The 13,644-nt window shown below is 31.6% G+C and overlaps 1 protein-coding gene and 1 long non-coding RNA gene across 2 annotated transcripts; both read left to right on the forward strand.

The window, feature by feature from the left end:
- The first annotated feature begins 6,878 nt into the window (after positions 1–6,878).
- On the forward strand, positions 6,879–7,612 carry LOC128043115 (uncharacterized). The gene is made up of 2 exons (XR_008198846.1): positions 6,879–7,016; positions 7,329–7,612. It is a non-coding gene; the product is annotated as an uncharacterized LOC128043115 (long non-coding RNA).
- Positions 7,613–9,563: 1,951 nt separating this feature from the next.
- On the forward strand, positions 9,564–13,130 carry LOC105792662 (uncharacterized). Its single transcript, XM_012621336.2, has 6 exons — positions 9,564–9,711; positions 10,024–10,405; positions 11,066–11,376; positions 11,461–11,523; positions 11,927–12,351; positions 12,652–13,130. Exons 2-6 carry the CDS (start codon positions 10,080–10,082, stop codon positions 12,922–12,924), a joined length of 1,398 nt encoding a protein of 465 aa, XP_012476790.1. The 5' UTR covers positions 9,564–9,711; positions 10,024–10,079; the 3' UTR covers positions 12,925–13,130.
- The last annotated feature ends 514 nt before the right edge of the window (positions 13,131–13,644 follow it).

The raw sequence follows: 13,644 nt of genomic DNA on the forward strand, positions 1-13,644 counted from the left end.
TTAATGATTTTTTGAAAGTTCGGTTATCGATTAATTCGATTTGAAATTAAGTAATTAACCGAATTTAATAATTAATAATACAAATAATATGTAGTTTTAATTTGGTTAATTCAAATAATTTAGTTAAATAAATATTATCAATTTATTTATTTTTATATATTTTATTCTTGTTTTAATTAAAAAAACAAAATTATATAAATTTCGGTTAGATTAATTTTTTTTTTAATTTAATTCGGTTAACGGTTAAAAAATTAAAAAATCCAATTAATTCAATTAATATTTATTCGATTCGATTAACCGAACGATTAACCGTTTGAACTCCCATACTTCCAACCATCTCTTCAACCATATTCATTACCGCCGCTACTGTTCATTAGTCAACATACCCACTACTGTTCATCATCACTGCCCACCACATTGCTTAAGGTCCTGTTCAGCCACTAATATCTCCATACGCCTGAACCCGATAAAAATACTTCTCGTATTAAATATTAAATGCAAATTGGTATTTTTTGTTAAAAAATTTATTTATTTATATTACTATAAATAATATGGTTGATAAAATAACCAAATAATAAACGACATATGAAGACTAATTTTTAGTAGTAAAAGTGGATAAACATTTTAATAGAAGGATTAATTTATTTTTTATCTAACATATAAAAACTAATTTACAAAAGGGACTGTTGACACCATTTTTTGGATGAAAAACGGGGTCGACTTGGGCTTTGAAAATGAAAACGAAAACGGAGTCGCCACCAATCCTTTTGATGAGGTGTGATTGGGTCACCTTGAAAAGATGGTTGTTTTAATAAACAATTTAATTTTATTAAAACAACAAGTTTGGTCCATGAAATTCGAAAAATGGGTTCGGAGTCGATTCATACGAGGAAGGATTAGCACCCTCGATCGCCCAAAATTGGTACCTAGTGATTACTTAATGTCTTAGTGTCAAAAAACTGAAAACTTTAAAGAAATTTAAAATACGATCCGAGAAAAAAACTCGAATGGCATGGATTAAAATTCAAGAGGATATTTGGCTATTCGGTCAATCGGGAAATCGAAACCCAGCACATTAGGGCACGTTCCTTGAATTTTCGAATGCAAAATATTGCCTTATTTTAAAATTTTTGGAAGGATATTAAGCTATTTGGTTGAACGAGAAAAATCGACACCCAGCACCTTAGGGCATGTTTTCTCGAATTTCCAAACGCAAAATACTGTTCATTAGTCAACATACCCACTACTGTTCATCATCACTGCCCACCACATTGCTTAAGGTCCTGTTCAGCCACTAATATCTCCATACGCCTGAACCCGATAAAAATACTTCTCGTATTAAATATTAAATGCAAATTGGTATTTTTTGTTAAAAAATTTATTTATTTATATTACTATAAATAATATGGTTGATAAAATAACCAAATAATAAACGACATATGAAGACTAATTTTTAGTAGTAAAAGTGGATAAACATTTTAATAGAAGGATTAATTTATTTTTATCTAACATATAAAACTAATTTACAAAAGGACTGTTGACACCATTTTTGGATGAAAACGGGTCGACTTGGGCTTTGAAAATGAAAACGAAACGGAGTCGCCACCAATCCTTTTTGATGAGGTGTGATTGGGTCACCTTGAAAAGATGGTTGTTTTAATAAACAATTTAATTTTATTAAAACAACAAGTTTGGTCCATGAAATTCGAAAAATGGGTTCGGAGTCGGTTACATACGAGGAAGGATTAGCACCCTCGATCGCCCAAAATTGGTACCTAGTGATTACTTAATGTCTTAGTGTCAAAAACTGAAAACTTTAAAGAAATTTAAAATACGATCCGAGAAAAAACTCGAATGGCATGGATTAAAATTCAAGAGGATATTTGGCTATTCGGTCAATCGGGAAATCGAAACCCAGCACATTAGGGCACGTTCCTTGAATTTTCGAATGCAAAATATTGCCTTATTTTAAAATTTTTGGAAGGATATTAAGCTATTTGGTTGAACGAGAAAAATCGACACCCAGCACCTTAGGGCATGTTTTCTCGAATTTCCAAACGCAAAATATCGTTTCATTAGTCAACATACCCACTACTGCTCATCATCACGCCCACCACATTGCTTAAGGTCCTGTTCACCACTAATATCTCCATACGCTGAACCCGATAAAATACTTCTCGTATTAAATATTAAATGCAAATTGGTATTTTTTGTTAAAAAATTTATTTATTTATATTACTATAAATAATATGGTTGATAAAATAACCAAATAATAAACGACATATGAAGACTAATTTTTAGTAGTAAAAGTGGATAAACATTTTAATAGAAGGATTAATTTATTTTTTATCTAACATATAAAAACTAATTTACAAAAGGGACTGTTGACACCATTTTTTGGATGAAAAACGGGGTCGACTTGGGCTTTGAAAATGAAAACGAAAACGGGAGTCGCCACCAATCCTTTTTGATGAGGTGTGATTGGGTCACCTTGAAAAGATGGTTGTTTTTAATAAACAATTTAATTTTATTAAAACAACAAGTTTGGTCCATGAAATTCAGAAAAATGGGTTCGGGAGTCGGTTACGCACGAGGAAGGATTAGCACCCTCGATACGCCCAAAATTGGTACCTAGCTGATTACTTAATGTCTTAGTGTCAAAAAACTGAAAACTTTAAAGAAATTTAAAATACGATCCGAGAAAAAAACTCGAATGGCATGGATTAAAATTCAAGAGGATATTTGGCTATTCGGTCAATCGGGAAATCGAAACCCAGCACATTAGGGCACGTTCCTTGAATTTTCGAATGCAAAATATTGCCTTATTTTAAAATTTTTGGAAGGATATTAAGCTATTTGGTTGAACGAGAAAAATCGACACCCAGCACCTTAGGGCATGTTTTCTCGAATTTCCAAACGCAAAATACTGTTCATTAGTCAACATACCCACTACTGCTCATCATCACCGCCCACCACATTGCTTAAGGTCCTGTTCAGCCACTAATATCTCCATACGCTGAACCCGATAAAAATACTTCTCGTATTAAATATTAAATGCAAATTGGTATTTTTGTTAAAAATTTATTTATTTATATTACTATAAATAATATGGTTGATAAAATAACCAAATAATAAACGACATATGAAGACTAATTTTAGTAGTAAAAGTGGATAAACATTTTAATAGAAGGATTAATTTATTTTTATCTAACATATAAAACTAATTTACAAAGGGATTGTTGACACCATTTTTGGATGAAAACGGGTCGACTTGGGCTTTGAAAATGAAAACGAAAACGGAGTCGCCACCAATCCTTTTTGATGAGGTGTGATTGGGTCACCTTGAAAAGATGGTTGTTTTAATAAACAATTTAATTTTATTAAAACAACAAGTTTGGTCCATGAAATTCGAAAAATGGGTTCGGAGTCGGTTACATACGAGGAAGGATTAGCACCCTCGATCGCCCAAAATTGGTACCTAGTGATTACTTAATGTCTTAGTGTCAAAAACTGAAAACTTTAAAGAAATTTAAAATACGATCCGAGAAAAAACTCGAATGGCATGGATTAAAATTCAAGAGGATATTTGGCTATTCGGTCAATCGGAAATCGAAACCCAAAGACATTAGGGCACGTTCCTTGAATTTTCGAATGCAAAATATTGCCTTATTTTAAAATTTTGGAAGGATATTAAGCTATTTGGTTGAACGAGAAAAATCGACACCCAAAGACCTTAGGGCATGTTTTCTCGAATTTCCAAACGCAAAATATCGTTCATTAGTCAACATACCCACTCATGCTCATCATCACCGCCCACCACATTGCTTAAGGTCCTGTTCACCACTAATATCTCCATACGCTGAACCCGATAAAATACTTCTCGTATTAAATATTAAATGCAAATTGGTATTTTTGTTAAAAATTTATTTATTTATATTACTATAAATAATATGGTTGATAAAATAACCAAATAATAAACGACATATGAAGACTAATTTTAGTAGTAAAAGTGGATAAACATTTTAATAGAAGGATTAATTTATTTTTATCTAACATATAAAACTAATTTACAAAGGGATCATTGACACCATTTTTGGATGAAAAACGGGGTCGACTTGGGCTTTGAAAATGAAAACGAAAACGGGAGTCGCCACCAATCCTTTTTGATGAGGTGTGATTGGGTCACCTTGAAAAGATGGTTGTTTTTAATAAACAATTTAATTTTATTAAAACAACAAGTTTGGTCCATGAAATTCAGAAAAATGGGTTCGAGTCGTTGATTCGCACGAGGAAGGATTAGCACCTCGACACGCCCAAAATTGGTACCTAGTGATTACTTAATGTCTTAGTGTCAAAAAACTGAAAACTTTAAAGAAATTTAAAATACGATCCGAGAAAAAAACTCGAATGGCATGGATTAAAATTCAAGAGGATATTTGGCTATTCGGTCAATCGGGAAATCGAAACCCAGCACATTAGGGCACGTTCCTTGAATTTTCGAATGCAAAATATTGCCTTATTTTAAAATTTTTGGAAGGATATTAAGCTATTTGGTTGAACGAGAAAAATCGACACCCAGCACCTTAGGGCATGTTTTCTCGAATTTCCAAACGCAAAATACTGTTCATTAGTCAACATACCCACTACTGTTCATCATCACTGCCCACCACATTGCTTAAGGTCCCGTTCACCACTAATATCTCCATACTTTGAACCCGATAAAAATACTTCTCGTATTAAATATTAAATGCAAATTGGTATTTTTGTTAAAAATTTATTTATTTATATTACTATAAATAATATGGTTGATAAAATAACCAAATAATAAACGACATATGAAGACTAATTTTAGTAGTAAAAGTGGATAAACATTTTAATAGAAGGATTAATTTATTTTTATCTAACATATAAAACTAATTTACAAAAGGGATGTTGACACCATTTTTGGATGAAAACGGGTCGACTTGGGCTTTGAAAATGAAAACAAAAACGGAGTCGCCACCAATCCTTTTTGATGAGGTGTGATTGGGTCACCTTGAAAAGATGGTTGTTTTAATAAACAATTTAATTTTATTAAAACAACAAGTTTGGTCCATGAAATTCGAAAAATGGGTTCGAGTCGGTTACATATTTGAGGAAGGATTAGCACCCTCGACACGCCCAAAATTGGTACCTAACGATTACTTAATGTCTTAGTGTCAAAAACTGAAAACTTTAAAGAAATTTAAAATACGATCCGAGAAAAAACTCGAATGGCATGGATTAAAATTCAAGAGGATATTTGGCTATTCGGTCAATCGGGAAATCGAAACCCAGCACATTAGGGCACGTTCCTTGAATTTTCGAATACAAAATATTGCCTTATTTTAAAATTTTTGGAAGGATATTAAGCTATTTGGTTGAACGAGAAAAATCGACACCCAGCACCTTAGGGCATGTTTTCTCGAATTTCCAAACGCAAAATATTGTCTTTATTTTAAAAAATCCTCATCTCGAGAAAACGACATGTCATATCCAACGCATTAGGACACAACGTATCAAATTCCCGATACGAGAGTACATGCCAAAAATTTATTTATTTAAAAAGACTTTTAATTATCTCGGGTTTAGAAAAGGGATCATGCCCAGTAAGTTAGGACACGATCTTTTCTTAATTCCCGAGATCGTTTGAAAACTCGAGTTTGAAAATATTCACGTGTTTAGATTTATTGTGAAAATCGAAACCCAGTTAAGGCACAACTTTTCAAATATCTAAACACGAGATTTAATTTATTTGAAATGGATTTTGATATATTGGGCAAAATGAAACACGATGCTAATATGATGCGATATATATATAAAAAACATATGTATGTGAATTATAAAATATAGAAAATATGTAAGAAAAATATAGATTTTAAAATATAAATAATATGTATAAGTATGTGTATATATATATAAAACACGTACATACACATGTATATATATTATAAAAGTATAAATATGTACATATATAAATAAAAAAATGGGTATGTGCATACATATATATTACATAAAATAAATGATATAAGTATGTATATTGTAAAATAAAACAGTGTATGTACATATATATGTAAAAAAGGCGTATATACATATATTTTATAAAAATGAATGATGGATATAGACGTATATATATGTATGTATAACAAAACATATGTATGTATATAAGCTAAAAAACGTGTCTATAAAGAGATATATAGATATATATAATAAGATATAAATATATAATAAGATGATATATATAAATAGTTATAATAATAATAATAATAATAGGACAAATATATTCAAAATTTAAATAAGTAAATATAAATAAAATATAACAATAACAATGTAAAACTAAATGGTATAATAATGGTGACGTCAATATACATATATATAATGGCAAAATATAATAATAATAGCTAGATTAGTTAATAAAACAACAAAAATAACAAAATGGGTCAATTTGTGATAAAAATAAAATTTAAAGGTTAAGACTATAATAAAATGCACAAAGGAGGACCAAAATAGAAGGGCGCGAAAGGAAGAAGGACCAAATGGGTAATAAACCCGATTTTCAGGCCACGCGTCCCTTCCTTAGGGGCCCAACTAATTGAGGATCAAATTAAAAAAGGGAACAAATCCGCGGTCCAAATTAAAATAGGAGAAAAAAGACAAATGGTCCAAATTGAAATAGACTGAAAATGCGGAAGGGCCTGAAGCGCAAATAACCCCTTGATAGAAAACACGCGGATCCTTGACAGGCGGGTCGGGTGGATCGGATCTAAAGACTAAACGACGTCGTTTTAGGGCTATGATGCCAAGCCCTAAACGACGCCGTTTAAGAGGGGTATAAAATTCCAATTTTTTAGCAAAAATTCATTCTCTTCCACTCTTCAAAAAAAAAACACAAAATACTCTCTCAACTCTCAGTCCCTCCTCCGGCCAGGGTCCGGCCGCCTCCACTGTCGACGCCGTCGGGCCGGCCACCGTGCGCGGTGGTCGAAAACTAAAAAAAGGTAATTTTTTTCTCGTTTTCTTTATTTTGTTATCTTTATTTATATTTATATATATGTAATCGAAAAGAAAAGAGAATAAAAAAAAACTTCCAGATCGAAAAGAAGAAAAAAAGAACAACACTTTGAATCTGTTTTTTATTTTCTTTCGATTGAATCCTTTTTTTTTTTTACAAAAGTTGTTGGAAGCCCCCGAAAATCTCGTAGAAAAAAAATAAAAATAGAGACCCCCCCTTTTACCATGGTTTTAGATGGCTCTTATAGCCATTTACAACTCTATTTTTTTAATTTATTATGCTGTCATTTCTTCTGCAGGTGCAAATGGACGGGGGTGGTTGGCGTCAGAGAGCAGGTGGCGTTGGTGGCTGCGAGCAGAGCTAGGAGCGGCGATGGCAGAAGACTAAGGCTTAGGGTTTCCTATTTCTTTTTTTGTATTGGGCCATTTGGGCTGTTTAGGTTTTGTTTAGGATTGGGTTTGGGTTTGTTAGTTTTGATGGGCTTTGGGCTGGGGTTTATTACTGGGTCCGGGCAAAATGACCTGCAACAGGGACAAAATGCAATTCAACTCTTAATACAAGGTTTTCATAATATTTTTACCACTTGTGCCCAACCAGCAACCAATAAACAAAGCAACAAATTTTAACCAAAAAAAAAAAAAACAGAGGCCTAAAAGTAGAACTTATAAAAAAAAAAAAGTCGGAATACAAGAAAGAAAATAAGTGGGAAAAAGAATAAGAAAAGAGGAGGCAACACCTTAATATATAATTAAATTAAATTAAATATAAATTTAACATATTTAATTCTAATTTATCTTAAATATATTTTTATAAAAAGTCAAATATATTTAATATTATAACAATTTATTATGTAATTAAATTTTCATTATTTTGTAATTAAAAATAGATAAATGAATAAAATAAGTACAAAATAAATAAATAAATAAATAATATGATTATTTAAAATTTCCTTAATAAATAAATATAAAGGGGTTTACAAGATTTGTTTTTCTAACAAAAGGAATGAACTCATAAAAAATAAGTATATTTTACAATAACCTGAGAGACTAAATCTCTTTTAACCAACTATTTTAGACATAGTTACTTTATTAAAAATAGTTAAATTTTTAAATAAATTTTATAGAAAAATATAAGAAGGACGAGGTTTTAAAAGTAAAACTGAGGGTTTAAAGTCTTTTCCGCACTTCTGTAAGTATGGAAACCGACTCCTTTTAAATATCAAGCGTAAATTACACTAATGGTTTCTAGATTTTGTTTACAATTACGTTTTAGTTATCTAATTTTCAAAATTTACATAATAGTCACTAATGTTATCAAATTGTTATATTTTAATAACTTATTTATTAACTTTCTTTTTAAGAAAATGGTATCACACATTAACTCAAAAGGCAAATAATTAATTTGGTTTTGGAATTATAATTAAAATATGATTTTGATATTTTTAAACTTATTCTTCACTGTAATTTAAAAGATTAAAATCTTTAAAAAATATAAATATATAAATTATTTAAAATTATAAATATATTATAAATATTCTTCAAAATATTTGTCTCTAACAATGGACTTTGTAAATGGAGAATACTAAGTAGAAAATTTGCTTAATATAACATATAGTATATGAACTTGACATTTTTTCTAATTTAGTACCTAAATTTTTTTTGGTCCAATTTGGTACTCGAACTTGACACATTTTCCTAATTTGATACCTAAACTTGACACTTTTTCTTAAGCTGGTACTTAAACTTTTTGGGGTTCTGATTTGATACCTGAACTTGACTCTTTTTTCTAAATTGGTACCTGGTAATTTTTTGTTTGATTTGGTACTTGTCAAGCATTTTACAAATTACTCCAATATACTAACAATGTTATTTTTTTTATAAGGTAGCAAAAATAATCAAGTATGACTGACATGTGATAGATGATATGATAATTTTTGTATTTTATATGATCAATTAATTTTAGTTTTATTTATTTAATCAATTGGTTTATTAATTGAAAATAATGAATTTCTTTTAATTTGGGGTTTTAAAATATTTTTTCTTATTTAATATTAATTCGCTAAGCATAGCTCAATACCTATTTTTTAACATGAATTTCCTCTAATACTTACAATATTTTTGTAGCATAGCAAAAAAAACCGTTAGTGTTTTGCGAAATTTGTATAATATTTAATAAGTTTAAGTACCAAATTGAACCTAAAAAGAAGCTGAGGTACCAAATTAGGAAAAAAAATGCTAAGTTCAAGTACCAAATTAGGCCCAAAAAAGTTTAGGTACCAAATTAAGAAAAAGTGTCAAGTTCAGGTACCAAATATTATATTAAGCCTAGAAAATTCTACAAATAATGAGCCAGTGATCCTTTCAATAATGTTAGTTATCTTATATCAAAAAAAAAAATAATGTTAGCTATCAAGACGTAATTTTATACAAAGTTTAGGGACCATTGATGCAATCTAAAAAGTAAAAATGGGGGGTTTTAAGTCTTTTCCAACAGTTGTATATAAGTATAGAAATTGATTTCCTCTTAAATGCCAAATATCATCAGAACTTGATTTTCTTTAAAAAATCCCGACCCACTTTCACTTACCACCTCCCCGCCGCCAAACAAGCCTCTCCGCCGCCTCCTCCGCCAGTCCTTCACTCATGCCTTCAAGTTTCCCGCATGCCAGGAAACTAAATAAGGTAATTTTTTAACCCCTAAACTTAACTTGAAACGTTGATTTCTACTTGAGATTTTGAGTTTTTTGGCGTCAATTTTGTTCACACCGCTATTGACGTCTTTAGCGGTGGCGCCACCGCTATTTGAAACCCTTGACTTCTTTTTTGGTGACTGCTAATTTTGAATTTCTTTTTTACAATCTTGATCAATGGGTTTGGTTTATTTTGAAAAAAATTAAACGTTTGAATGATTAAAAAAGATATATATTTTGTTTACAGGTTTAGTTTTATTATATTAGTGATATGATTTAATTTGTTAATTTTGAATCTTGACAGGGTTTAGGTGACTAGTTTTGACTGAGGATTTAAGTTAAGGTTTTGGGTGTCTTTATATGGGTCCTGACTTGAATCTGACCGAGAAAGCCACTTCGATAGTGGTTTCGACTGACAAGGAAAGCTCGGCCCGAAATAAAGAAAACAAGGGGATGCAAGGGAACATCGGTTTAGAGGTTGATCTTATTGAATGCATGGATTCTGTTGAGTCTGAGATGGTTGATGTTGAATGCCAGGATGCTACTGAGTTTTCGAGTTCTTTCGGTGACACAATATCTGGGGATGAGGATGGTTCGATTGTGAATGATGAAGTTGAATCACCTTTGCCGCCCCTGAGGTTGTTTGGATCGTTATCTGATGGTTGGAATGGACAGTTTCAGATGGGGTACTCTTTTGCTTTGAATTCTTCTTTCCTGTTTCTATTGATTTTTGATAATGCACTACTCTGGGAGTGTAAACGAGAAACTTGTGCTTGCAAGTTTCTCAGGTTTTAATCACTGTTGAGTTGCTTGACTTGAGTAGTTCAGGAGCTTACTCAAGCTTTTGAAGTTGATCTTGGGAATCGTGCTTATCTTCTACTAGGTAAAGGTGAGCTAATCGAACAAGCTTGAGCTGTTGGAGTTTTACCTCAAATCAAGCTCGAGGCATGATTTTGAGCCTCAATTTCAAGCCAGGAATGAGTTTCTTACAGCTTGAACTTGACTCAGTTCAATTACACCCCTATATTAGTCTCCCTTTCATGGTAACATTCATTTCGAATGACCTAATATTGACCCTCCTAGGACTTCCAAATTACTGAAACTGTGTAAAAAGAACAATTGATATCAAGAAGTTATCTCCTTTAACTTGTTACAATGAACTGGTGCTCTCAAGAATATTTCCATATGTGGATCATTGACCATCATATTTGATGCTTTTTTTTTTCTTCTTTCCTTCAGCTTAATAGTCCAAGTAATTTGCAAACAAATAAAATTTTTCATCTTTGCGAAGTGCATTTTTTCCACAGTTAGAAGTCAAATAATAATTACCTTTTCTTCTTAACCAGGAAGAGAAGGTTAACGGATCACTGGAGGAGGTTTATTCATCCTATTGAGTGGCGCTGCAAATGGTTGGAAATTAAACTTTGTGAACTTAAGTCTCAGGCACTCAAGTATGAGAGAGAGCTCGACGAATATGATAAAATCAAGCAGTTTGAGTTTGGAAAGGTTACCTCTGAAGGTTTTGATGCAAAGTGGCGAGCTTTTCCTTCAAAAGCTCAAAGAAAAGAAGTAATGAAGAGGAGGAAGAGAACACGAGTAGAAGATACCACAGATGTGGCAACATATATGTCACATCATAATATATTCTCGTATTACGGTATGGAGCTTGTTATTATTCTTTATATGGTGTTTATTATTTAAAAAAAAACAAATCTAACTAAGTTTCTCTGGTGCCAATTAGAAAGTAAGAAATCCATTGATGCTGCCGCTGCTTTTGCTTTGGTTGATGATTGGGGCGATTTTGGTAAGAAGTAAAAATTATTTTTCTTCACGAGTGCATATTATAGCTTACATGTTAAGGCTGTGAATGATTAATAAACATTATGTGCCATAAGTGTTCCTTTTTAGTTTAGTATACAATTAAGTTTAGCTTATTTAACCCTATAAGATCTAACTCTTTCAACTAGGGATGGCTGTGATATTATATTTATTATATTCGGTTTTATATATTAATGCGTGTTTAGCTTAGAAGTTGATGTTGCTGGAACTTTTGAAGTTCCGAAACTTTATTTGTTTTTTTTTTTTTAATATAGCAAAAAATGATTTCAGTAGAATTAAATATGAAATTTTGGCCGCAGAGATTATCCTCAATATTATAATTTTATACTGAGGTGATAATAGAACAATCCATCTCGTTATTTCTACAGATAATAAAACGATTGTTGGCTATGATGAAAATGGATGCAATGATGGATGGCCTTATCAATCTAGAGATGGTGATGATTTGATGGAGCAGATCCTTCGGAAGATTGAACGCCTACAGTCAAGAGTTCGGATACTAAAGACAAGAATGGACAAAGTTGTGAGCGAAAGCCCTCAAAAGTTCTCATCTATCAACATGTTGAGTTCTGTTGTACAGTCTGATGCATTGAACAATTCTGAAAGTCATCATTATGCTGAGAAAGATGATCGGAATAGTTTGCAATGTACCACATCCCGGCATGCATCTGAGTGTCTTATGTGGGATGATTTTATGCCTGAAAGCTCACTTTCAGGTCAGGCAGAGTTGGCCACTCTCCCAGATATGATCAGGAACATGAGTCAGTGTCTGCTCGCTTTTTCGTCGGAAAATGTAAGGTTTTATGTTCTAACATAATTTTGCTGCATTTTAAATCTGAGTTTTATTATTGAAATATCCATGTTTACTTTCATGTCCAACACTCATGTGGACACGGGGTATTGGGATATGACCTTAAAGGACCTTCCAATCAACAAGAAAGAAAAAAAAAAAAAAACTTAGTATACCTATGCCGGATATATACTCATATCTAACACTCACACTTGAGTTCCTTATTGTTAATACTGTCTTTTACGAGCTATGCTACCATTGTTTCTTTCATGACTGAACTTATATTCGGTCCTATATGTACAGATCGAGGCAGATATTCTAATACCTAACCAGGCAGCTGAGGAGGAGTTGCGTAGTTTCGGAAGTTGTATAACCCAACAGGCAGAGAAGCCTCACGTATTGATAGACAACTCGAAGTCGAAAACTGTTCCTGGAGACAACTTGCAGATTAACATCACCTCTCTTCAACCAAATATGCAGCCACCTTTTTTGAATTCAAAGCAAGCTGATAATGAAAGGGCCGGTGGGGTTAAAAAGTCGGACCTAAGTGGATGGATCCGGAGATCCTCGGGTTAACTGGATTTATGGAAGTCGACTCACATTTCAGATAGTTGAAATGGAGAAAAAGAGGTTTTTAAAGTTTTTCAGTTTTGATGATAAATATATGTAAATGGCAAGTGTGCATTCTGCTTTCCTCTCCCATTTCTTCCGCAACTTATATTACCTGTACATGCTACTTCTCACTCTACCTATAATATAACATCATACATGTTCAGTTCTTATATATATGTATATATATCCAGCAATTCTGTGTTCGTAATCATATTGGCTTTAGTCGGGTCGGGGTGAGGTGAAGGTTTCGTGCAGTTATGTTACTCAAATTCAAGTGCCTCTGAATTCAAATATGACATGACGTCATGAGGATATTTTATTTTAAAGATAAATATCAAAACTGTATGTGAATTTATATTTAATATAATTTTCACAAATTATCAACAATATTAATGAATTGACATAAATTGTTTATGTAAACAATTGTATTAATTCGATAATTGCATACAATTGGATTAAAATCAAATTGTTAATTTGATTTTTTTCAATTATATTTAACTTTTAACATTTTAAAATGGATTAAATTTGATCATTAAATTTTTTTATTTTTAATTAACTTTTAAGCATTACAGCTTGGATGTAATTTTCATTTTTACTTTTAAGTAGTTGATTTCCATTTTATTTTTATTATCATAATTATTTTCAAAAATTAAAATTGTTAATCCACATTAGATAAAATTTTCA

The sequence above is a fragment of the Gossypium raimondii genome, chromosome 8, assembly GCF_025698545.1.
Source record: "Gossypium raimondii isolate GPD5lz chromosome 8, ASM2569854v1, whole genome shotgun sequence".
Lineage (NCBI taxonomy): Eukaryota > Viridiplantae > Streptophyta > Magnoliopsida > Malvales > Malvaceae > Gossypium > Gossypium raimondii.